General features: G+C 42.1%; 1 protein-coding gene across 5 annotated transcripts in view; it reads left to right on the top strand.

Annotated features, from left to right (window-relative positions):
* The window catches only part of AIFM1 (apoptosis inducing factor mitochondria associated 1), a 909,880-nt gene that overhangs the window by 643,611 nt on the left and 239,305 nt on the right, over nt 1-26,964 (top strand). For all 5 annotated transcript variants that reach the window (XM_069613095.1, XM_069613094.1, XM_069613093.1 and 2 more), the window contains one exon: nt 17,761-17,849. In XM_069613095.1, coding sequence (XP_069469196.1) covers nt 17,761-17,849 — 89 coding nt within the window. The remainder of the gene's footprint in view (nt 1-17,760; nt 17,850-26,964) is intronic.

The raw sequence follows: 26,964 nt of genomic DNA, 5'->3' as shown, positions 1-26,964 counted from the left end.
GTAGCATGAGGAGTAGCGGGAGTACAGAGTTTCCAAGCAGATATATATATATATATATATATATATATATATATATTTATTTATATATATATATATCTATTTTCCTCTCGGGGGAGGAAGGATGGGCGCATGTGAATCTAAGCAGATACAAGCACCAGAAATACGATTACGGTGAGTAATGTATTCCTTCTAATGCTTGTGTAATCTGCTTAGATCACATGCTACGCATAGATTAGCGAGCAGTGTTATGAGAAGGTGGTGGGTCAAGAGAAGGAGTAGCGGCAAATAGATGTTTTAGAACCGCTTTTCCCACCTGTTTATCTGTCTTGGAATGGGTGGCAATGTAGTAGTGTTGAGTGAGGGTATGAAATGAGCTGCCTTGTAAATGCTTTCTAGGGGAACATTTGCAATGAAGGCTTGAGTGGCCCCGGTACCTCGTGTGGCGTGGGCTCTTGGTGTTACAGGCAGTGTTTTGTCTGATAATGAACAGCATAATTTGTATACATTTTTTGGAAACCCGTTCTCCCTGTTTGCCTGTAGCCATGGAAACTAACAGTTGATCAGTCTTCCTCAGCGGTTTGGTCTTCTATACATCTTCTATACATAGTAGAAAACCGCCCTCCTCACATCTAGTCTATGGAGTTTGACCTCAGCTGAGCTTGTTGGCTTCTGGAAGAAGGCCGGGAGCTTGATGGACTGGTTTACGTGAAACTTGGAAATTAATTTGGGTGAGAACCTAGGGTGCGTCCGTAAAACCAATTTGTGTTCATGAATGAAAAAGAAAGGGTCCTGCACTGACCAGGCTTGGAGTTCGCTGACTCTTCTTATGGAGGTAATTGCCACTAAGAAGGCAGTTTTATAGGTTGTGTCTAAGAGTAGCCTGATGTAAAGGCTCGAAGGGGGGGGTCCCATGAGTTTTGCTAGTACTACATTTAGATCCCAACCAGGCGGGGGATTGGAGACCGCAGGGTTTAGTCTCTTTACTCCCTCCATGAATGCTTTAATGACTGGCACTTTCCACCATGAGATTTTACTTTGAGAGGTGTATGCTGATAAACCTGCTAGGTGGACTTGAGGAGAACAGGTGGAGCATCTAAGTAAGAATGTGAGATGGAGTACACTCTAAGGAGTTTATCTGCATAGATTGACACCAAATGACGAATCTCTTCCACTTGTGGAAATGGCAGTGTCTGGTGTTGGCTTCCGTGCTAAGGGACAGTAGTCATGGCCCTCAGCCATGGTCGGCCCTCAGCCGTGGTCAGTGGCCACGGCCTTAGTTTGTGATAACTGTACATTTTACAACACTAACTGGGCAGTAGCCATGGACTTTACCCATGACCAGTGGCACGGCCTACAGCCATGGCCACTGTATATTGTACAATACCAACTAGCCATAGCCAAGGCAAAGGCCATGACCTAAATTGTTATTTAGTTAAAGCTTTTATTAGCTAATTAATAAATGTTATGTCTGATGCCATCACAGATGTAATCATTGGTGTCATATATGTCAACTGTGATGTCACCATTGATGTCATAGATGACTTAATTAGTGATGTCACCTGTGATGTCATCATTGTGGTCAAAGGCTGCGCAACAGTGGGTGTGAAGTTAAGGTGGCTTCATTTGAGTTTTTTTTTTGCCTTCTCACCTTAACGTCCCTGCAATTAACATTTTATTTATTTCATTGCGTTTCAAAGGTTTTGTTATTCCATAGATTTATTTCCACTCAGCCATGGCCAGTGTATATTTTAGAACACTACCAGACCACTGGCCATGGCCTTCAGCTGTGCCCACTGTCCATTTAGAACACTACAAGACACCTAGCCATGGGCTTTGGCCATGAAGGCTGTGCCCACTGTACATGTTGGTGCTAATCCTTATGGCCCAGAGCACACCTTTTTGTTAAATTAAAACATATAAAGTTTCTTAAATTAGTAGTAGGGTGCAGGGGAGAAACAACCCTGACACTAGCTTGTGTCAATAGTTAAACAGGTGTCCACAACCTTGTGGAACACTCTCGTCACCTGCACACCAAATTGTAATGCAGTCCAATCAATATTTTAGACCATCTAGATACATTTCTTTCTCTAGTCACTTTTTCACAATTTATAGATCCGTAAATATGATTGCTCACAAGAAAGCAGTAATGCCTGATTCTTTTGTGCATATATTTTTTTTTAAATGTTTTTTTAATTTAAAATGTTATAGTTTACAATTGAAACTTCATTTTTATAACTCTATCTTAACATCTTATTCTTGTCTGTCATTAGGGCATTGCAACTTTTAAATGTGCTTTTTCTGTTGGAAGATCAGTTTTGTTCATGATATTGTTCCAAAATTGGACAATGGTATAGATTAGTTTCTTATTGTGGCCCAGGTGATCTGTGCCCACCTTGTATCTGCGTCCATCTGTGTCTCGGCTATTTTGAAGTCATTTCTGTAAAGGTTTCTCTTTCTGCAGAGGACATTCCATGATGTGTCAGAAGATTTCCATACACTTCGTATTGTTACAGAATCTGCAATGTTGTAGTGCGACTGGTAGAAGATTCATTTTAGTTAGTCTATATCTCGTCGGTAGGATGTTTAGACGTAGTTTCAGGTAGGTGTTCCTGATCGCTTTATCCGGAAATATCAGCAGGTAATTAGGCAGTTGATTTATTGCTCTGATGTCTAATTTCCATGTAAAATTTTCATGATGCCTTGACTTTTCTTTAATCGTATTGATCCAGTCATTTCGCAATATTTTCCACTTTGTGTATTGTGGGTGGTTTATTAGCATTTAAGTGGAATGTGTTTGCTTATCAGTTTCGCTGCAATTTCCGCCTTCCATTCATTTAACACTGTGGTACACATGGCCTTTCAATGGCTGGGATCTCATCCTCACTTTAGGATATAGATCGATTTATTTCCAAAGTACCATCGATGCCAGAGATTTTGTTGCAACTTCAAATCTAATTCTGGGCATTGGAAAAGAGGAGGCAGTGTCAGGATTTTTCTCCGAAAGATAGCTTCTATTCTTTGCCAGATGCTCATTGGGAGTTTGATCATCGTTTCACGCCCATAAATTATCCTCGGCACAGCTTTTTGTCGGTGGTCAGTCAAAATCTCGAAAAAATAATCTCGAATAACAGTCGTTAAAAAAAAGACCGAAAAAAATAGAATTTTTTTTTTTAATTATATTTATTTTGGGGTCCGGGATTAAAAAAAAATGGTTAAAAAAAAAGGGGGGTTGGGGGGAACCCCCATTTCGAATAAAAAACGTCATTAAAAAAAATTCACCCTTTTTTTTCGCCCTTTTTGTTTCGAGATTTATTTTTTCGAGATTTTTAAATTCGGTATTATGACCATAAACCCTTTTTGTCTATAGAAAGCTATGATTGGCTTAAATGAATATTTATCGAATTTGCCATGAAGGAATTTTCTTTGCAGGGCGGGCAATTGAGTCTTTGCCAACAGTTGGTCCGCCCATTCTTTTTCATTTTTCAACTGATCAGAACTCCCAGGTATTTAAATGGGGAGACTGCAGCTAAGGGGATTCCTCCTAGGAGTAATGTTGGGCTCTTTACTTAATTTTTTTTGATCTTCGTGAATGACATAAGTTTAGTTTTTGCAGTATTGACCTTTAGTTCATTTTTTTTCCATGCATTTCCCCATCTCTAGACTTCATTGTAGCCCCGTGGTCATTTTGTCAATTAGAAAGATGTCATCAGCGGTAACACAATGGAGTTTATTTTTGGAGGGTTTACGGTGGTCCTCCGCATTTCTTCTTTGAAGACAGCTGTGTACAGATTAAAAAGGGTTGCCCCCAACGGGCATCCCTGCTTTAGACCGTTCAGGTCTCAATGAAGGAAGTTTGTACTCCTTCTTTGGACAGCCTGACTCGGATCTTTGTATTCGAGTAGAGCATTTTAATGGGTTTGATGATGTTACTTCGGCATTTCCATTTCACTAATTTGTCCCAGAACAGTTGACGATTCACTTCGTCAAACGCTAAATGCAGATCGACAAAAGCTGCCCATACTGCTGTTTTCTTCGTCAGAGCTTCTTGTTTGGTAAACTTTAGCAGAATGAGATGTATGTTTGTGCCCACTTTTTGGGCAAAACCAGTTTGCCTGACTGCAAATCTTTTTCATCTTTTTTGCCCAACTGCAGAGTTCGGTCAGGAGAAGCGAAGCAAACATTTTCCCAAGGGGGTCAAGCAGGGCAATCGGTCTGTAGTTGACCGGATCTTCCCTGTTGCCCTGCTTGTAGATGGGAATGAGGATTGTGTTCTTCCACGTATTAGGAATCTGGTTGTGTTTTTCTATTAAGTTGAGGATATGAATCATGTCTGTCCACAGTTCTGGTGCTTGTTTAATGATTTCATTCGATAAGCCGTCGGGGCCAGGGGCATGTGACATATTTAGCTGTTTCATTATCTTCAAGATATCTTCCTTGCTCCATATTAGATTCCAATTCCCTTTTGTTATCAGGCTGTGTTGAGCTTGTCCTTTTGCGGTATAAGAAGGCGAAGTGTTCAATCCCCTTTGATTCTACTATGTTCTGTATTAATAGCTGTTGACCATTGGCATTTGAATTCAGAAGGCTCCACAGATCTCGCATTTTCCTATTTTTTAGTGTTTCTAGAATTTGTTCGGCATCTAGTTGGCATAGGGTGCTTCTTGTCATCTTTATCCAGTTATTATATCGCTGTTTTGCGGATTTTATCTGTTTGATGTTTTCTTCCATCTTGGACTTTCGCAAGACTCAATTGTTTCCGTAGGTCTTTCTTTTTTTCCTTGATATGCATGTTAAATTGGTGTTTATGTATTCTTGGGTACCTTTCATCAGTCTTCCTTTTTTGCCAATATAGGTCAAGGAGCCATTAGTATTTTAGTTTTTCTGTACCTTCCTTCTGAGTTTGTTTGTACTACTCTGCGATTTTCTCAATCTGGTTTGTCTTAAGTCTGAGCCTGTTCCCGGTGACTTTTAAATCCATTTCAGGGAGATGTTGTTTTTGCTGTTGCCTGCCGTTTCCTACCACCAGTAAGTGGTGACCGCGCTTATCTGTATTAATTGTATCTTTTTTGTTTGTTGCATCGAAGATGCTTGGTGAGACATATATGTCATCAATTACTGCTTTATAAGTTCCGCGGGTCCAACTGGGGATCAGTTGTCGCTTTCCTTCTTGTGTTTTCCCGGTCAGGGACATATTTCGTAGTGCCATTTCTTTAGCCCATGTTCTTGTGGACAGGTGAATTTGTTTCAGTGCCTTGCCTTGTTTATCGTACATATGTACATTCAAATCTCCCCAGATGATAAACTCTATATTTCCATGGGTGACTGTGACTGTATCGATCGCAGAAAAGAAACAATCAATGAAGGTTGCCTCGTTGATAGCTATGGGGTTCCAATACAAATGCATTATACCCAACAGGGTCACTGATTTGTTTCTCTTGTGATTGGGGATAGTTTCGACTATCCTCTGTAGTATAGTGCATTGGACCCAAGGGTTCAGATTCGTGGATACCATTGTTGATCAGACTGAGTTTGTTTTGTATCAATGTCAACATGCCTGATAATGGTCTTCCTTTGTTCTGTTGGACAGCTGGGTTCATGTGTATTGGAAATCCATCGCATATTGGTTGTTTTGTGATCCACGTTTCTTGTAGGCATATTATGTGGCAACTCTCCAATTCTAGGGTCGCTTGGTGAAATAGGTGACCATGACCACGTGTGTTCCACAAACATATCGTCCAGTCTATATTGGTCTGGGCCACTGATGGTTATGAATGTTTTGTGCTAATCCTTCCATCTTTTTCCGAATCATCGTTCATATCTCTCCATATATGTTTTGTGATATTCAATCTAGTGGAGGTTAGGTGGCTTTTTATTGTTTCGTTGTTCATCATGATAATAATTCTCCGCTAGATATTGACACCGTTCTCATGATTGAATTGTTCAATGCTTTGTTAGTGCTTGTCTCATGTGAATCTTGTGTATTTAGTTGGTGGGATTCTTGTTGTGTTGAGCTCTCTTTTCGACCAGCAACAAAGTAGAATCCTAGAAAATCAAAATGGTTCTCCATTTGTGTTATCTGATACATTGTGTCCTAATGAGTTCAATTGCCACATTGTCTAGTATCACTTCATCCATGAAAGATACTAGTTTAATGTCTTGTGAACATATGCCTTTCAGTTCCGGTATAGCATTAAATAGTCGTAATACATTCATTCTACTCCAAGTCACTTGTTCTTTCCTTGTTTCATGTTGGGATAGGGTTATAATGAATTTCTCCTGTGATCATCTTGGATCTATGAAGATAGGACTTTTCAGGTGTGTAAAAGTGTTTGTGCTTTCATTGTTGCTTGTCGATGCTCTGGACAAGTCCATTTTTGCAGTCGCCCCGGTCGGAGATTTCCTCGGTTTCCCTGGTTTTGCTCTCTTAAGGTGATCGTTGAGTTTGGCGTTCTTATAGAGCACATCAGGTCGACGTCCAAGATGTCTACATGCAATAGTTCGAAGTCAATAGATTGTAGTGAGGGATCAGTATTATACTGGTCTATGATGATCAAGGCAGAGTCACTCGGCTCAATATCCGGAATAGAGTTGGGGGTTGCTGGATCTTCCATGTGTGTCGAGAGATTAATCAATGTGGCTAGTTGTGATGCTTCCTCGTTTTGTGAGACTTGTCGCTGAGGTATCGGAGTATGTTCACTTTTGATTTTGCTTTTATATTTTTAGTCGTTTTGCAAAATAAATCAAAAATTCATACATCAACAATTCATAAATCATGAATATAAAAAAATCACATGCTCTACCCTTTTTTTGGGAAATTCTTTTCCTTATTCAGGAGCTATTATTGATACATTTTTAATGCGTCAAGTTGCTTGTTGCTTTCCAAAACCTGCAAAGAAAACAGAGAGCATACCTATTTAGTGTGGACATCCATACATAATCTTACTATATACATACATTAGGTAAATCAATATCTATCATGATTTTTTGTTAATATTCACCTGGTATCAGTCTTTTGAGCCCATTCCAAACTGAGAAGTATGTTTATAAAGTAATGTTATAGCTGATAGTTAACCAGAAAATCCAATAATCCCTAATGAGAAGAAAACAAAAATGTAAGCTACTTGGTCTATTCAAAGCTAGTTGTCCTTCTTAGTTACCAAATCCCCTGGTATCCTCACCTCTAGTGGAGGATGTGTCCTTTCTTCTAACAAACAAGGAATTTGCTTGTGTTGAATACCCGCTATTAGTTACTCTAATGTTGTCACCAATGTTTTGGGACCCGTAATGCCACCCACAATCAAAAATAGATTCTGTTGGTGTAAAATAAGTTGTGCTGAATGCACTAAATTTCCCATGGTTTCTGACAACAATGTATTAATACCAGTTCTCCAGAATATCCAGATCTCACGGATTCTAATCTGTTTGAGGCCTACCTTTTCCCTGTGTCCTCTCATGTCTGATTGATTCACCGACTGAGTCTCGGTCGATTTCAAAATGGCTGCTATTTACCGCATGACATCATCATTTTGTGGCATGATGAAGTTACACACGTTGCTCAATTCGGGATGCTCAGAATGTTTTATATTAAATCCCCAATGCGGATCGTGAAGTTAAATACAATTTCTACTGAACATTGAACTTCTGATGTCTAGGAATCTCCCTGAGGGGCAGTACTGAACTGTTGTCTGAAATCTCGATGTCTATGAGAAACGCCTAACCTTATCGAAGTTCCTTAAAGTCATTGTTAAGTACATCTACCTGCTTGACAGTCGAGAAGGGAATTATATTGCACATCACATTTCATTAAAAAGTCATTTCAATGTTGTTGACTACTCCAGGTGCAATATTAATGAAATCCCATGCTTCCATTCTAATATTTGTCTTAATAGTCCTAAGTACTTTACAGTTTCCCACTTTGCTGGTACAATTGTGCTCTGTAATACTAGATTGTTGCTACATACATAGAAGTATCTTTTTTTGGTAATGCAGGAATGGTTTCACTGTAGGTTAGACTTTATTAGTCACCACACATAATTCGGACTATTGTTCAATATAGTGTAAATCTATCTAGATGTCTGCTATAGATTTACATCAGATTTAGTTTTCACAATAAAGCCCACAAAATGTTTGCAATTCCCACCTGAAATTACCCAAACGGTTTTTAATAAAAACAGGTGAAATACACTGATTTAGAGTGCGGTTGGGGTGTAGCAATTGATCATAGCTACAATATGGAGGTGAAATAGCTGGTAAATAGCGTGAGAGTGAGTTATGCAAGATCTAGAAAGGTGCAATTTGAGGAAAATGGAGCAGTGAAAAAGGAAAGGAAATCAGTTTTGACAAGAACAGTTTTACTCTACACTAGAGTATTCAGGCTAGACTACCAAAGAGGAACACAGTAAGCTCCAGGGTTGATTCGCAAATTCAACCCTAGCTCCCCAGTGCCTGCGCAGAATCAGTCCGATTACTCGAAACAGGATTAATAGCTTAGGATTTACAAGACAAATTACTAAAGAGATGGTGCTAGCACTAGAAATCAATTGCAGCGTTGCAAGAATGATTCTGACGGTATTACAATTTATCAGAGTAAGGATAGGATGACTTAGAGAGGGGAACGAAGGACAAGGCAAGATATACTATGGTTTTCTATGGTTCCTAGTGATCATCACAGTCCACTTTAGTTTAGGATTTTGGACAGTCAGCGTTCTGGTCACCACAGAGATCTGGTCTAACAAAGCACAGCCGGACAAAATCACCGGGACAGGATCAGCTGGGCAGGGACTGGTTACCGGGTAGCACTTCTGGACTGGCAATTCTGGTCACTGGATAATATAGTTCATCAGTGTCAATTCATTCGAACTTTGGACATTGCAAAGACTGCTAATTAATCCACACTCACACGGTACTGCGAGCAGGGAGGAGCTCTTGCCGGTGTTGCGGTGTGTTGCGAGGAGAACGCTGCGCTTCCTGGAGGGGGCGGGGCCATAGTGCCCACGTGAACTATCACGTGATTCCAGCCATCTACAAAACAGCGAGGCTGTCGCCCGAGCGCTGTGTCAATTCATTCGAACTTTGGACATTGCAAAGACTGCTAATTAATCCACACTCACACGGTACTGCGAGCAGGGAGGAGCTCTTGCCGGTGTTGCGGTGTGTTGCGAGGAGAACGCTGCGCTTCCTGGAGGGGGCGGGGCCATAGTGCCCACGTGAACTATCACGTGATTCCAGCCATCTACAAAACAGCGAGGCTGTCGCCCGAGCGCTGTGTCAATTCATTCGAACTTTGGACATTGCAAAGACTGCTAATTAATCCACACTCACACGGTACTGCGAGCAGGGAGGAGCTCTTGCCGGTGTTGCGGTGTGTTGCGAGGAGAACGCTGCGCTTCCTGGAGGGGGCGGGGCCATAGTGCCCACGTGAACTATCACGTGATTCCAGCCATCTACAAAACAGCGAGGCTGTCACCCTCGCGGCGGTAAGCCCGGCAGGAGTCAAGTCCATCGGCTGTTGTGCGGCTGTTTGGTGGCGTAATGATGAAGACGTACGGACTCACGACCGGAATGCCTCAATCTTTTCATACCCGCATGGACCTTGTATCCTCTGATCTTCAGCAAGTAAGCACTAATCTCAATTCAACACCTAATGGGGCTAGAGGTCCCAAGGGGAGGTTGCACAATATGGACATTCGACAATTCTGTAATGGTTCCTTGTCAGCTCATAGAGCAAAATTTAGTCTATCAAACAAACAGGCAACCGTTGCTAAAGAAATTGTTGTTGCTACATTTGCTGACTCTGCTCTATCTAAAGATCTGTGTAATGAGCAGTCAGCAAAGAGTCACCCATGTCAAATAGTAACAGATTCCACTTTGCTTGAGGGTGTATCCGAGACTGGGTCTCATACAACCTCACCCATCAAAGATGTGGTTGTGATTGACTTAGACCCTGATGGCTCGGCACTTTCGAATGGTCTGATGTCAGAAAACCTCTCCAAATCACCAGTGCTTTTTCCTGAGGAATCATATTTATACTCATCAACAGAATCTAATATTTCTAGCTCAATATCACAAAGGAGCATTGCTCACACTAAAACGCAGGGACTGAACACGTCACTCCCTCATGAAACACCTGAATTGTTTTCCAACATAGCATTGCAAGCCATGAATCTAGCTATTCAGGCATTAAATCAAACATACCAAACAATAAATGCACGGTTGGTGACGCAGGATACGCTCCTGCAAAAAATTTTAACATCCCATGAAATGTTGAGGCGCGAGATTGTGCTGATTAATGATCAAAGATCTGCTATCCCAGCAACGCCTTTAATTGCTACCACCACAGCCTCTCAAACCAACCATAAACATGAGTTCATTAATCATAGCACTTTCCCATCCACTAAGAGGTTAAGAGAAGAACCCATAAGCGTCCTACCTCATATAGCTGCCATCATATATGATCCTTGTAAGAGTCCTGAGAATCCACCTCAAAGTGGAAATACGACTTCACTGGGACAATTAAATGTACCCACTACAAAAGCCCTGTTCCCAATTTTCACCTTGCAAAAATCGAGTGCAATTAAGCACAGTGACGAGAACATATTGGATGCAGTAGCTGCATGTGAAGATATACCACAGCAACCTAGAAATAAAATCTCTCAAAAAATAAAAACAGGGCACCCAAAACTCTCAAAGAATGAAAAAACTATAAAACACAGGGAAAATGCTGTGACTAAACGCTTCCTAAAAGCTATTTCGCTCCCAAAAAAAAACCAGATTCGGGCATCACAGGCAATTAAGAAAAAATATGCACTGCAGATGTGCAATGCGAGAAATAAGGATGTGCTTCCCTGCCAATCTGCTCAAGCATTGGATCACTCGCCTCTAAATGACCTCATACAGGCATTACGCCCGCAAAATTTACCTCAATCTCCACCACCCTGCATTCCAACTGTCATAAATGACTTACAGTCCACTGCTAGCCGTAAGGCTAGTGAGAAAAACACACAGAATAATATCGATAGAATTGAGATTAGGAAGGCTGTTGACGCTTATATGTCAAACCGACAATCCCAAATAGACACATCCAGAGGAATCTGTGAATGCTCTCAGAACAAAGGTAAACAAGAGCAGGGCAATCTGAATCTATCAGTGACTCAGGAATTTCCCTCCCAAACACAACCGATAAGTACTTCTATGAATACCCAAATAAAACATCAAGAGGAGCCCAGATCAAGCAAAAGCTGCTTAAAAGCATCCTCCACATCTAACATATATGCACAAGACTCCGCCCTAACGAGTGATCTCTCAGATTCTATCAAATGTATTATTGAGAGTGCTTTGAGAAATGCACTTCCCACACAAACACCATTGAGGGAGTCAGCTCAGATTAGAAAACCAGGCCAAAAGCAAGCCCCGGAGAAAAACCGTTCCCCCAAAGCTAATCCAGCTCCTCACTCACTGATCCTAGCGTGTAAACCTCCGCCATTCACCCAATACGATTTAAACCGTAGAGCTGTTATGGCAATATTTTCGGATATCCAACAGCTTGAGGATATTGTATCGGGAGATTTGGCACAGGTGGAATTTGTGGAACACAGAAATGTGAATATAGTAAGACTCTGGATTCATTCGAGGGTGGTGCAAAATTTAATTTGGCAATCTAAGGGTGCCTTAAATGCTCTAGGCTTTGACCTTGATATCGATAATGCTATTCGGGATCCAACTAAGATTCGAAATCTACAAGAGAATCAATCAAAAGCTAATACACCCTCAAAAACTCAAAATCACGTTTCATTCAATATGCCTTGCTCTTGCTTTAATAGCAATGAGCATAAATAACTAAGCCATAAAGTTGATCAATCTTTAACTTTAGTTAGTTGGAATACTAGAGGCCATAGGCATCTTGCTAACAACAATTTACATCACTTGAATAGTTATGATTTGATACTATTGCAGGAAACATGGTTGGTCAATCCCCCCATTTGGGACAGATATGAAGTTCATTTGAACCCCGCCATTAAGACACAAATGGGCAGGCCAATGTCGGGTCTCCTTATAGCAGTTAGGAAAAAAACTGGTATGATGTCCCAGCCATGGGCTATGCCGAATGAATTCATGATGTTGGTCAAGGTAACCATATCCAGTGATGTTGTATACGCGGTGTTAAATTTGTACTGGAATTCACGGGCAATAACGGATGACTGTTTTTTTCGAGATCTAAATTACCTTTTAGACATGGTGGCCAGTGATTGCAGCACAAGGTCACTAATACTTGCTGGTGACTTAAATTTAAGATGCCTAGGGAATGAGAGTGTGTTGATTAACCAGAGACAAAGACGCTGGTTAGCACTGATTCAGCACAGGGGTCTGCATGTTTTGAACGGAGCTTTCTCAACCGACATACCACCGGCTACAACGTGGCATAGAGGCACAAAATCATCCATCATAGATTACATCTATGTAAACACGACGTTATGGCCGGCTGTTCGTAGTTTTGTGGTCTTAGCCACAGAAGCTAGCGACCATAATATGTTGTCCACTGAATTAGAAGTCCAAATGCAACATAGAAGTAGTCCAAATGAGTTAAATGAAGGCTGCTTAGTGGCAAACACTGGGGGGTGTCGCCTACGATGGTCGGAGGATGCTCTCATTTACTTCAACGAACTTCTCGAAAAGTCAAGTCTTAATCAAAAGAATACAATAGATAACTCGGGAATTGCATATAGCAATATGTTGCAGATTTTCCGGCAGACCAAAAATCACATAAGTAAACAACACAACGAAAAACATCTACACATATTTGATAATTTGGTAAGTGCAAGGAAAACTGCGTATCGTACAGAATTAAGGAAACTCATGAGACATCCTCCGGCCATTCGAATACACCTCTCTAGGAAGCTACGCAACGAATATAAAAATTGGATAAGATGCCATCGAGGTGCTCTTTACCAGAAAGATGGAGCGTCAATGTTAAAAACGCTTGCCAGCAAAAATATCTCCAAAATGTGGGCAGAGATGAACCAATCTGTTGGTCTACGTCAGATCTGCGCCCAGTCAACTGCCGTGGACACACAGACGTGGATCTTGCACTTTGGTAAACTCTATGCTGCACCTCAGAGTAGCTCCTCTTCCAGCAATTTGATTAGCACCACACCGTTCAATCTAGAGTTTAATGAGGCGGGGATATATCAACTGATCACAACTGCTAGCAAGTCAAAAGCAGTAGGGCCAGATGGTTTATCCAACTTTGCTATGCAAAAGCATCCGGAGATATGGGCAACCATCCTGTTTCACATCTTCACCGAAATCAATCGCTATCAGATGATTCCTTTAACATGGACCCAGGCAATCACAGTCCCAATATATAAAAAGGGTGATCGACAATCCCCAGATAGCTATCGCCCAATATCACTATTGGATGCCCCAGGTAAAATCTTTTGCAGAATCATACTCCACGAACTTAATGCTTGGGTTGAAAAAAAATCATTATTAGACCCTCGCCAGTCTGGATTTGTGAGGGGACTAGGCACCATCCCTAATATATTTACACTTGCCATTATACAGGCTCAGCAGCTAAAGCAGGGCGCCCCTTTGTATTTAGGATTTATAGACTTTAAAGCCGCTTTCGATTCAATCGATCGGGAACGACTTTATAGTAAATTAAAGAAAAATGACTGCCCAAGCACGTTACTTTCTTTGATAATCCTGCTCCATTCTAATACTTCTATGCAAGTACGTATTACCTTTGATGGCCAACTATCGCCGAGGATTAGAACATATAGGGGATTAAAACAGGGATGTGCTATGGCATCCTTCTTGTTTAATTTCTTTATACTTGACATAGGCGAATATTTGAACAACTGTGCAGGTGATCCACCGAGAATAGGATCACAGAGAGTCCCATATTTATTATATGCAGACGATTTAGTCCTTTTGTCACAGACCCCTGTAGGATTGCAAAATATGTTAAATCGGTTGAGTGAGTATGCTCAGGACAACAACTTGAATATCAACACACACAAATCTCAGATAGTCGTATGTGACCCTAAAAAGCACTCCAGAATGAGTAACTATAGTTGGCATCTACAGCAAGCTAAAATGGATATCGTCAAGCAATATAGATACTTGGGTGTAATGGTACAGCACAGCAAAACATTGGAGCAATATAAAGATGAGATGAAAGTTAAATTACAATCTTTGGTGTCACAATCCCGAATCCTCTTGCGAAAATATGGGAAGTTTTCAGTGATGCACATTGTTACATTCTATAAGATGAAAGTAACACCCATCTTATTGTATGGAGTTGAAGCTTGCTCACATAGGAACCGCACATTTTGGGACAGAATAGAATCAGACTACTGGAAACAAGTGTTGCGACTCCCTGTTTGTGCACCCATGGCAATAATTCGTTTTGAATTGGGTCTTACATCGCTCTATTCACAAGTAGCATGGAAACAATGTGCATTCCTACGGAAAGCTATGATAGGGCTGGAGAAATCAACCATTTTACAGGTTGTAGCCCATAACTTATTAACATCTAGCAATATCTTCCCTCGCAAGTGGCGCAATCATACATTAGATGCACTTAGTGATGCGGCAATAACACTTGATTTACTGCTATCAAACCCTGATCGAGCTAAAGTAAAAATATTCCAGCATGATTGGGCGGAAAACATCAATAAGTGCTCAACCTATAAGGACTTTGATGTTACTCTCTTTGGGCTGAAGAAACTTGGCATAACCGCCTCTTACCTTATAAAACATCCGAGCTCGCACTTCAGAGGAAAGTATATGAGGTTCAGGCTGAACCTATATAACACTCGTGACATTTTGCATAGAAGAAAGATCATCACAGGCGAGCAAAATTACTGCAGATACTGCAAAAATAAAGCTCAAATTGAAACCATGCAGCATCTGTTAGTAGACTGTGAAGCAGTATCAGAGGCGAGAAATAAATGTTTTAAAGGTAAATTAATATTTCAGAACCATGTAACTCAGTTCCAGAAATGGCAAATGCTTTTCTCTAGCCCTAGAATATCTCTGCAAATAGCAATTACGCAATTTCTAGACTTAGTTTTACCAGATGATTATATTTTTTAATGAATTTGAGAACTTTGATCTATGCAAAGTATGAATGTTTTCTCTCCCCTTTTGCATTGAACCCAATGAAAAAACACCATATAGTGTAGAGACCAAAGAGGTCTCAACGGTAAAAAATTTTTATGATCTAAATCTAATTGTGGTTAAATGATTGCACTATGTATCTTTTATTATTTTTATTATGATCACTATTAATGATTGATGAAATAATGTTGAAAAGTGTTATGTAATTGATTTGAAAAGTTGTTTTACGACTAAACAAATAAAAAAAAAAAAAAAAAAAAAAAATATAGTTCATCAGGGTAGCAGGGTGGCAGCAGCATGCAGTGAGTGGCAGAAAGCCAAGCTGCATCAGGATGCCAAAAGTACCAGAGTTTTCTCCTTGTTAATGGGAAATTTAGTGGTTTTCGGAATTTGAGGCCTTGCTGGAGCAGGATCAGCAATGCTTGGGTGGTGCAGTGGACCCTGGGGTAGGATCAGCAATGCTTTGGCCTTGTAGTTGGGATCTGGATCAGGAAGATGACGGGTACAGGAACGCAGCTCAGGAAATCAGGAAGAGTGTATGTCTAGAGTCTTGTCAGGGACCCTTATTTATAATGCCTAGTGACATCATCCAAGTATATGACTGGGGCAGGCTTCACTAAACATACCCCTAACAAAGGTATTGGGCAAGGGTGCTAGTCTCTGCCTCGCTCTCAGCTAGTTGGATTTCCAAGGGAATGATGTCAGGTTTATGAGGTGAATTTAACAATGTCTAAAAACTCCCACATTTACTTTACTTAAAATCCGATTTTGCCAAAAACATACATTTATACACTTGCAATCTCTTGGCAAATTATACACAGAGGTTACATATTATGTGCAGCACAGATCAGTCCAATCCTCAAGTCTGTGGGACCTTGTTTCACCCTTCTGATGCATTTTGGTGATTTTACACATTAAAGATGTGGCCTAAAATTCCCTAACTTTATACACAGGTGTGCATTATCCCCAGGGATGTGTACACATTTTTATGGTTGCAACATTAATACTTTCCTTGTAATATGTCAGATTTTGTAACTTCTGTTCCCCATGCGGCAATGAGTTCTATCAAGTTTGAAAAGAAAACCCATCAAATTATATTTGAAACTGCGTACATTTTACATTTTTGCTAATTCTTGCTGCAGAAATAAGTCTTTAAAGTTTCTTTATAAAATAGTCTTTGGCACCAAAAGACAGTCCCTTTGTTGGGTCATTTTTTTTCTTTCCTCCCACTGCTGCCAACTGTCATTTCCTTCAAGGCAAAGTGGGGGGTTTCTCATCTTAATTGAAGGTTTTATTGCCCTTTCACCATTGACAGGTGAGTGTCCCAGTACTGTTGCTGTCCCAGCCTGGAGCACAGACGTATGTCTGACGAGCGTGTGAACTTTCTTGCAAAGTTTTTCAAGCTTACAATTTTCACTTGCGTGTCCTGGATTTATGGTGCATCTCCCTTCCTTGGGGAAGTTTCATGGCTGGCAACTGGAATGACTGGCTTTTTTTAGAGCTTGCAAATCCAGCCCATGTGTTTTAAACTCTTTAATTTCTTATTTTGGGTCCTGAATTAAACAAACCTGATAGCCTATTTGTGTATTATCACCACTAACATAATCCCTTTTAGACTTTCAATAACAATTTAAAAGGCCATTTTTTTCCTTCAGTCGGCAAAGCCCATTTTTCCACATGTGTTTAAAAACTGAAAGCATTTCCTTCTTTAAATTCGATTTGGCAGCTCCCTCAGATGCCCATACTGTTGTTGCAGCTGTAATCATTTCCTTGAATGCAGGAGTTGTATCTAAAGTATAGGTACATTTACGCTGACCTGGCTCTGCTGAGCCTGGATACTTTTTGGAAAAAAATAAACGTGTATTCCCGTGCGATTGAAAATGAAGTTGCTTATTGATTTCTCTGAGTTTGTTTGACTGGGCCTGTCACTCAGGAATTATGCCTGGTTTTGGTGAAGCACAGTGAAATATCCTGGACATGACAAGGCCTTTTTAATCACATTGGTTTCAGAATGAACAGATGAATTGGTATCGAAACAGCATTTTTAAAGGGTGAAAATGTCTCATTTTCCAGGGGATTTTTGGCTTTTGCAGCAATGGCAGTGCTGCCTTTTAACTTGATTCCATTTATGTTTCACAACACACTGGCATACTTTTTCAGTGTGTCCTCTTGTTCCATCTTGCCTGAAGTGTGCTAGGTAGGATTATGCAGCCATTTCTTTTTCCATTGCTGCCAAAACGCAGTTTTGAGGTCCGGGTGCGCACAGGAGTCAGCGCAGCCAGGTTGCTGTTTATTGCGCAAATGCAGTTTGGTGATGTGGTGCAATGCTGTGGAGTGGGTCAATATATCCCACAAGTAGATCAGCCATCCCACCTGATAAGTGATCTGGAGTGCCACTAGCTTGCCTAAATATATCACAAGAGTGACACACCAGAGGGATACTTTTTTTGTGTATTATCCAGCGCCACCTAGAAATGCAGACTTGTTTAAAATTCTCATCTTGCCATTTCTAAAAAAGCACGCTGTCTCGCCACCTTGCCCTTATAACATCTTGGATTTACATGTGCACGCCTTATGACAATCGGTAGTTAAGTTTGTGTGTTTTCGGTTTTTAAATATTTTTTTTCTTTGCATTTTTAGAGGGAGTCAATGTTATGCCTGAAGCAGTTGTGAAGTCTGTTGTTTTCCAGGATGGCAAGCTCACGATAAAACTGAAGGATGGAAGAACGGTATGGTAGCTAAATGAAATTAGGCTTTGTTTGTGCCTTGCGTTATGTCCTGCAACCTGGTATATACTGTGAGTGTGATGCAAGGTAACCGCTAAAAATGAACCAGTGTTATGTGCCCGCTCTCTAATAGGAGCTATAAATTGGACAAGTTACACTATTCTTCAGTTCCCCATCCAGCCTCCACTGCCACTCCTACACATTAGGTCCTGGTGTTTCTGCACATTACCATGTACCTTTTCATTTGTACGCCTCTAACTTCTTTATCATCCTCGTTTTAGAATGGTCCTTCCTAGTTACCGCCTTTAAAGCAAGACCAAATGTGCACAGCTCCTATTGGGGGAAATATAACCAGTTGTGTTGCAGCTACATTTTCTTTTGAGACCATACTGTGTGTAATACATTCAAAACGGTATTATGTCAATGTATTCAATTCTGTGATGACACTAGTAAAGAATGTTTCAGATTACTATGCACTAGTCATATGGGAATATTGTTGATGTATTTCTCAAGAAACATTAACACGTGTAAACTTGTTTCCATGCCCTTGAATTCAATGTATATTTGTGACCAACATTTATCTACAGCAGACTATTGTTGAGTATCTGCTGTATATCATCCACTAAGAAATTAAGAAATATTTACTGTAGTCCAGCACCCTGGATCCACGGTTCAGCCAATCTGGAATGAGGATTCCTTGCAAATTACAGGCTTTTTTTTAGCGGTTAAAGGTTAAGATGGATTTCTAAACTCTGACCTGGTGGGCATAAGTTTAGGCGGCCACCCTCGGTTTAGTGAAACAGGTGAACCTTCTGCAGAAGCCAGACCAATCTAGGTAGCTTGGCAGGCGGTGAAGACTAAGTCTCAGGAGGGGTGAGAGTGATTGGAAGCACACAATGAGCACATCGCAATGAACCACAAATTACTCTTAGACAAGTGTATATGAAAAATATCTTTACATTTATTGTCGTCCGGACCAATTATTTATTTATTGGTCACTTATTAGGCGCTTAACAATTAGCAAAACTGTTTCAAAGCGCTCACAGGGCAAACCTGGTGGGCACGGGGGAAGACCATGAATTGCAGCAAGGATAAATAATTGCAATAATAGTACAAACTAATGAGAATAAGGGAAGGGGAGACAAACCTACTGTGCCTTGTAAGTGTTCAGAACGTGCAAGTGCAGACGGGGAGGGTGTGAGGGATAAGGTGCTTTGATGCTCAGGGTAAGTGCTAAGAGGAGAAGGACGTAAGTGCAGCCAATGATGAGTGGGTGAGCCAAGTAAATGCAATAGAAAGAACAGGGCTGGGATGAGCGATGTGGGGTGTCATGGTCCCTAGGACACATAAGGGCCCTGCGCATCAGTCATGTCTCTGTGAGATTAGCAGGGAAGAGGGGAGGAGAAGGAGGTAAACAGAAATGTCTTGAGGATTTCCGTAATTTAAGGAGGTCTTGCTCAAGATGCAGAGAGGGAGGCTGTTCCACAGGAGGGAGCCAGTTGAGGAAAATGATTGCCCACAAGCTCTTTGTTTAGCAAATCGCTTAACACGCAGGGAGTTGGTGCCGGAGGAACGGAGGAGTCTAGAAGCAAAGTATTTGGTCAGAAAGCGTTGAAGATAGTGGTCCACGACCCCAGATAGCCTTGTGTATGATACAGAGGGATTTGAATTTAATCTGTGCTTAAACCGGGAGCCAGTGAAGGCTTTGTAGGGCAGGAGAGACATGGGTAACTTTAGCAATGAGAAAAAAAGTGATCACACAAATGCTTAAACTATACAATACATATACATTACATTGCCTAATGCATTTTAGTGATAAAAGACCATAACCTGTAAAGAGACGGTTAAGTTAGCACACAAAGGGCATTGGGTAAATCTTCAGAGTTCGTTCCCTAACTTTAGAGTTCAACCCTAAGAAGAGTGGAGCCTTGTGCTCAACTGTACAGTTGTGCGTAAAAACGCACAATCGCATAGAGGAGCAAAAAGCAGGTCTTCTTGGAAAGGCTGTAGCAAGTCAGGAAGGCGCTTGAGCCGATGAAGAATTGGTTCCCACTATTCAAGTAGGCCCTGCCCTTGGCGGCAGAGCGTTGTTCAAAGGGCGAGAATAGCTAGGGAGTGCAGGCTAACCCAGCCAAGTTCGAATACCTTTATGGGATACTCGTGCGTAAAAGTGATTGGTTGTGCCAGGTGGCCACCGGTAAGTGATGTTAGTACTCACCGACCCTCGGCACAGTACGGACCAAACTTTGCCAATTTAATCGAGGTCACTAGTAGGTTCGAGCCCTGCAGTTTTGCGGCCCTTCTGCTCTCTGCGGCTGCGGTGGAGAATGATCGTCTGTGACGGGACAGGTGCCTTTTCTCAGCTTCCAAAGGAGGTATGGGGAAAATCCCGGTGCAGGTGGCTTCAGGGCACAGTAGAGCGGAACAGCAGGGGATCCATAGCGACCGTCACCACCATGTAGTGACTCGGGAATCGTGGATGCAGGCAGTGTTATGCACTCTCCTAATCCAGCACCCAGAGAAGCAAGGCCTGCAAAATTTGGCGGGAGAATGCACGGGAGCACAAGCAGGCGATGTCCCAAGTCTCGGGTCTGCACTTGAGACGGCAGCAGTGCTGCGGGTTACCCTGTGGTAGAGCTGATCTACAACAACGATCGGAACTAACATACAGCCTCAGAAAGAAGGATAAGGAATCTTTTACTATAGAAACCTAAGTGGGCTAATGATTGCTATAATTAGCTAAAGGCATGAGGGACTGCCTAACAGCCAAACACTAGAAACATGAGCACAACTAAATAAATTGCAGATAACATTTGAAAATTTGGATTCCTTGAAGCAAAAATTATGTTTTGAAGGAAAAATATGCTTTGAATAGAAGAAACAACAAAACAGATCATTATAACCCTCCTGATGAACCATCCCAAGGGATGGAGAAACACGTCTAGGGGGGAAATTTAGACCTGAGGGAATATTTACTGTTTTGAAATATTGCCAAGAAAGGGCATTTTTGAATTCCAAGATTTAAAGGGGACCTTTTTCTTTTTTCATCTCAACATTGCCAAGAAATGGTTTTTTGAATTTTAATGTCATGGATTGACTTTTTGAATTGCAAGAATGTATCTTTTTGAAATTATGAAACAACTGTGAAAACCAAAATACCAAGTGTTGTGGGATCGCTATCAAATTGCGTGCGCTATTTTCCACTCTCGAACTTCAAAAAATAAAAAAAGGGGGGGGGTCGGCAGCAAGTGATATCACTCCCTCAAACTTCCCACAAAATTTGTACAAAGTAGACAAGAGTATCAGAGTTTGGGAGGATATCTCGCGCTCACACCAACAACTTCTTATGAGACCTATTATCACTGTTGTTAAAATTCCTCAAGATAGGTTCAAAAAATCCTCAAGTTACATAACGCTTGTCAGTTCAATATATTTTAATTTTTCTTCCAAAGTAAAGAACAGCCGACACGTGTTTCGACCTTTGGTCGTTATCAAGGCCTCTCTATGTCAATTAGTTATGTCTTCCATCCCTATATTGTAGACCCTGAAAATCTATGTTCTAAAATACCATATGTTCCAATAATCTTTAGGTTCGAAATGTTTTAGGTCCAAAATTGGCTTTCACCTTTACATGGGCTGAATCCCAGAACCGAGGTTCTGGGATTCAGCCCATGTAAAGGTGAAAGATTATTGGAACATATGGTATTTTAGAACATAGATTTTCAGGGTCTACAATATAGGGATGGAAGACATAACTAATTGACATAGAGAGGCCTTGATAACGACCAAAGGTCGAAACACGTGTCGGCTGTTCTTTACTTTGGAAGAAAAATTAAAATATATTGAACTGACAAGCGTTATGTAACTTGAGGATTTTTTGAACCTATCTTGAGGAATTTTAACAACAGTGATAATAGGTCTCATAAGAAGTTGTTGGTGTGAGCGCGAGATATCCTCCCGAACTCTGATAACTGTGAAAACCACTCTGTATGAATGCAATACAGAGTGTAAACAGAATAAACACAGTCAAATAAAATACTAATCAAAAGCAAATTTTGGAGCGCACCAAACTGTCTGTTTTTCTTAATTTACCATAAGCTCTGGTCAGTCACAGTGATTCAGAGACACGGTGCTGCAAACCAAACCATATAAAATACTAATCTCAGCAGGAAACTCGCCATAGTTGTTCACTTTTGTACCCTGCGGTAGAGCTGGACAGTTCACTGGATGGCCCAGGAACACTGCCAAAGGGGCTCCTTCGGTGGGTAAGCAGATGGCGCCGAAAGAAGTTGTTACCACTACTCCAAAGGGTCGAAGTGCATTGGCAGGCCTTCTTGATTGAAGAAGAAAGCAGGGGTCTGATGAAACAGAAGTTGAAGGGTGCCAAAACCTTCCAAAGTGTCTCTGGGGGGGGGGGGGTTTCACAGGTCAGTTTCTTTGTGTAGGAGACTTGGCTCCTTCTGTGGTTCGGTGAGAACACAGTTGATCGATCTGGAATGTCTGCAGAGCCCCTTCTCTTATCCAAGATTAGCTTTGCGCCCACATGAAGGATATCCAGTAGAAGATCTGCTCTCTTGCAGGCATCCCAGATGTGGACCGATCACAGCCCACGGTGGTCTGTCATTCAGGCACTGCAGACATCCTGGCAGCAGTGGTGTGGATTGGCACGGGACAGTCCCAGCCCACTTCCTGGGCACACATACGTGACAGACAGAAGCCTGTGAAAGAGATTGGTTTTTGTGGGAGGCTCCATGCCCAAATGAAGAAAACCTGGGTTAATCAACCTGGGTCAAGGCAAGGGACATCATGTCCCTGGGACAGAACAAAAGTCTTTGTGGCTCGGCCATTTTCGGACCTGGCCACTGTCTTGAACCAAACGTGGTAAACGTTGTTTAACTCAGTGAAAAGAAGTAAAGCATTATAAAAGTAACTGCTGCCACCAATTCGTCCCGGGCACACTTGTACAATCGCCAGAAAATCCTCCAAGGGTGTCTAGGCCCATAAAACAAAAAGGGACCCCAGCGCCCGGTACTGGAAAGTACATTGTACATTGTTAAAAAGTTACCATTGTTAGGCAGAAACCTGTGCAGTTCCCTTAGGGACCACTGCAAAAGATTTAAGGCTACAGGTGTTGGCAGTAAACCCACTTGGTAGCAGTCTGTACCACCCAGATTTACCTGGTAGCTGTGGCTGAGCAGTCAGACTTCCCTCAAGAAGAGTTAGGCAGTATGCAAAGTATGCTCAATAGGCACTCGGATACAATAATACAAGCAAACACTGACCAGGGCTTTGGTATTAAAGTATGTATATAATTATTTATTTAAAAACACACAGTTGAAACACTCCAGCACTCTTATTGTAAAATATTCTAAACAGTTACTATTATGATATATACACCCCTTTTTCCCCTATTAGAAAATCACAGTAAAACACCACTTATTTTCATACAGAGGTGAGCGCTTAACTAGATTGCACTCTAATAAGTTTGTGGAAAAGGGGGGTGGGGGGGAGACAGAATATGAAAAGGTACACCACTCTACGATTCCAGAACACTGTTAGCAAGGCAGAGAGCAAAAAGTCACTGGTGAGCCAAAGTCCAAAGGCTGGGCCCACTCTTAGAGAGAGCAGAGCACAAATGCGCCCAAGATCACATAGTTACACTAGGCTTAGAAAATCTTGCAGAGGGTTCAGAAAAGCGTTTAGAGAGGCTTATAAAAGTTTAGCCAAGGTGTCCCAGGCTAACCCAGGTTTCGAAAGCCAGGGGCTAAATCTACCCCGTACAGTCGGTAGCAAGGGAAGCCAGGCTGGACACGGTACTTTAAGTGGGAAGGATCCTCCACCGGTGGCAGTTGTTCCTGGTAGTGGGTGCAAGTTACGTCGTCGTCCAGGGGAAGAGAAGATCTCGACTTGGAGGAAAGATGAAGGTCGTTACACTACCAGGGCAGAAACCAGCCGCGGAGTTTTCCGGTTAAAGGTGGTACCTTTGTCTCGCGGTCGTGGTAAAACGTGGTATCCCGGTTGCCGAGGTGCTTGGCACGGGCAAGGCGGCCACGAGATACGTCGGGAAAGCGGAAAGACGGTGAAACTGGTTATCCCCACCAGTTAAAGGAAGAAGACTCTCCGGCGGGAGATCTCCTCTGTCGTTGGGAAAAAGTGGTGAGACGGTCCAGCAGGGCTCCACCGGTAGTGGTGTCGTGGCAGGTCGGCTCGGCTTCTCCCTCGTCGGATTCTTAGGTCCTGTGGCGACTTCTGAAGTTCCAGTCCCCAAAGCCCTGCTTTTATGCAGCAAACCCCCATTCACTCAGCCTAGCTGTCACTCAAACATGCTAAGTGGTGAGCCGGCCGGCTCACCACTTGGGCCAATCAGGACGGAGTGCGACTTGAGTTGCCTAGGCAACTCAGTCCAGGGTGCCTAAATTCCCCTCCACCCCTCCGAAGTACCCCAGACATAGTGGCACCACTTTGGAGGACTTCTGTGGAGAAGCCCGCCAAAAAGTGGAACAAAGGGCTCGACTTGGTTTGGAGTCACAGAAGAGAACACAAACGCCATTTTAGAATCAAGTTTTGGCAAAAAATACCAACCAGAGAATTAATATTAATTAAATAAACCGGCGGTATGTTCGAGGCTACCGTAAATAATTAAATAAAGATAGTAGCCTAAAACAATGGGAAATCCCATAGGAAAATATTTGCGGTTGAATATAAATAGTATCCACTGCCACCAGCAAAAACTCGATCAGGGGGGGGCGGAGACGTGCCCCCTCGACCAACAGACCCTGGGGCAATCGAATTGCCCCAGCCAGTACGTCCACAATATGATGGTTGGTACTGGTTCTGTTCAGAATTTAAGACTAGTAAAGTCAATGGTGACTTAACATGCCCTGGGAGACAGTAGTCAGTCCCAGGGTATGGAGTCTATACTGGGGGGTCACTATGACACCCTTGTGTTACTGCACTGAGGGTGCTGTGTAACACATCACAAAAATACATGAAACCCTATGGAGTAAAAGACCCCATAGCCCATTAAACACTTCTAGATCCAAAGAAAACACACTCAAATCATGTCCAAGAGTGAGGGTAAAAGAGTCTCACTCTTGGCAGGAGAAAAAAATAAACCCCAAAAATCCAGCAAAGCTGCTGGGGGACTCACTAGGTTAGGAAATTCAGCCTAAACAGAGAATTCTCCCTAACAACCATCATAGTCAAAGACTAAGGGAAACATAGTTTCCCAGTACTGACAGTCTGAAGGACGTGTCAGTTTCCCCATAACAAGTGAGCAAAACCCCAGTGGAGTTCAGCTGAAGGCTGGTCTCCACTGCAAGAAGTCAGGTTAGGATAGCCAAACAAAAGCAAAATGTTTGGGGGGGGGGGGTCCATAAATGGAGGGACAATGGCACATAAATGAAATCTTTCCTAACATTAAAGGAATAGTGTGCTCAAAAATTGTCCTGAGCGTTCGGGCATGTGTTTTTGAGCATACGTTGATCGATCGTACAAACATTTCCTATGTACCTTATCGTAGTTTTCATCACTTTTACACATGAGAAATCAGGCAGCAGGGCGTGGCAATCTTGTGTTAAACGTATCTGTTGCTGCATCGCCATAAGGTGAACTGCTGTGGCGGCACTAAATAATATCCCCCGCCCATGAGGCAGACATCACCATTCCTAGCGATATTCTCCGCCTATCTCCATGACATTACTGAGCAGCGTAGTCAGACGCGCCCAGTCATCACCTAAGTGTTGACGTCAGTTGACGCAGAACCTGGAATATCAACACAGATCCTCTCAAAACACAGCGCGCCCCAATTTTGAATACAAAACATTATTTTTAAAGGAAACCGCAATACTTTGCGATTCATAATGTGCTTTTATTTCACAATAAACGCTCCGAGAACATCCGGCGATTGCCATATTCAACCACATTGGTAATTTCTTTCTTGGTTCTCGATCCACAAATGTTTATCGTGAGTCACAGTGTTCCTTTTGGGTATAAGAAGCGTATTGGACGCACTGTGAATCGCAAGGCTTCGGCATCAGCTTGGTGTTAGGCCACCGTAAACAATGTCAAGTTGCTCCTTATCACTGGTACCGCGAAAGAGCATATCAGCCCGGGACAATCGTCCCAAAACAGCGTCATTATAATCCAGCCATTTGAGTGCATCTGCAGCTGCTGGCTAAAGAAGCCATCAATTGGTATCTGGAATCGATGACATTTGCAAAAAGGCATGCAGTAGCTGTGTGGAAAACATAGCAGAAATGTGCCTCAGTAGCTGTCCTTTATTCTAATTTATCAATTTACCCATTAATACTGCACTGTGTGAAAACTAATGTTGAACACAAACGTGAAACAGTGGAAACACAGAGAAAACATTGTGGAAAACAGTCTACGATTTGCTTAAGAGGTTAGGGCTATGGAGTATGTTTAACTCGTAATGGGATGCGGAAGTTGTTGCAACAATTCGAAGAGCACATAGACTGCATTTTAACAGAATATTGGCGTATAATTTCAGGACTGGTTGGTGTCTCTCGACCTCAAAGACGCTTACTTTCATGTGCTGATTCATCCCAAGCACAAGAAGCACCTGAGGTTCTCCAGCATGGGGTCTGGCATGGATTCACATGCTCATGAATATTCCCCGTCATCAGGCTGGGAATCCTCGGTAAAGAAAAATCGGTATCAGTTTCGTTTCTGATCTGTCTTTCGTAGTAGTAACCAATCACTGATCTCTGCGTCATACTGACCACAGCCAATGACTGCCCTCTACCTAAGCCCCGCCTCTGGCAGCCATCTTCAGATTTGATTTTTACCACACGTTCAAGTGTTGGGAGTCCTTGTGCTTAGCTCTCGAGCTTTTACTGCGTGTTTCGCATTTTTTCAGGTGAATTTTCACATTTTTTCGGTTAATCGAGCCTCAAGCTCCACCGTTTCTACTCCCGTTAACGGCTACCCATTACAGGATTTTCCTACGCCCCTCAAGGGTGAAGATTTCGTCGAATCAACTTCTTGGAGGATTCCAGAAGATTCGCGGCCTACTTCGAGATGGCCCAGGACGCGAGTTCGTCACCCGGACCCAAGCTGTTAAGCAGATGCCCTGGATGCGGGCTGCAGAATGTGT

Source organism: Ambystoma mexicanum, chromosome 5p, assembly GCF_040938575.1.
Source record: "Ambystoma mexicanum isolate Mex_15411 chromosome 5p, UKY_AmexF1_1, whole genome shotgun sequence".
In the NCBI taxonomy this organism is placed as follows: Eukaryota; Metazoa; Chordata; class Amphibia; order Caudata; family Ambystomatidae; genus Ambystoma; species Ambystoma mexicanum.
This window is presented reverse-complemented; position numbering and strand designations above follow the sequence as displayed.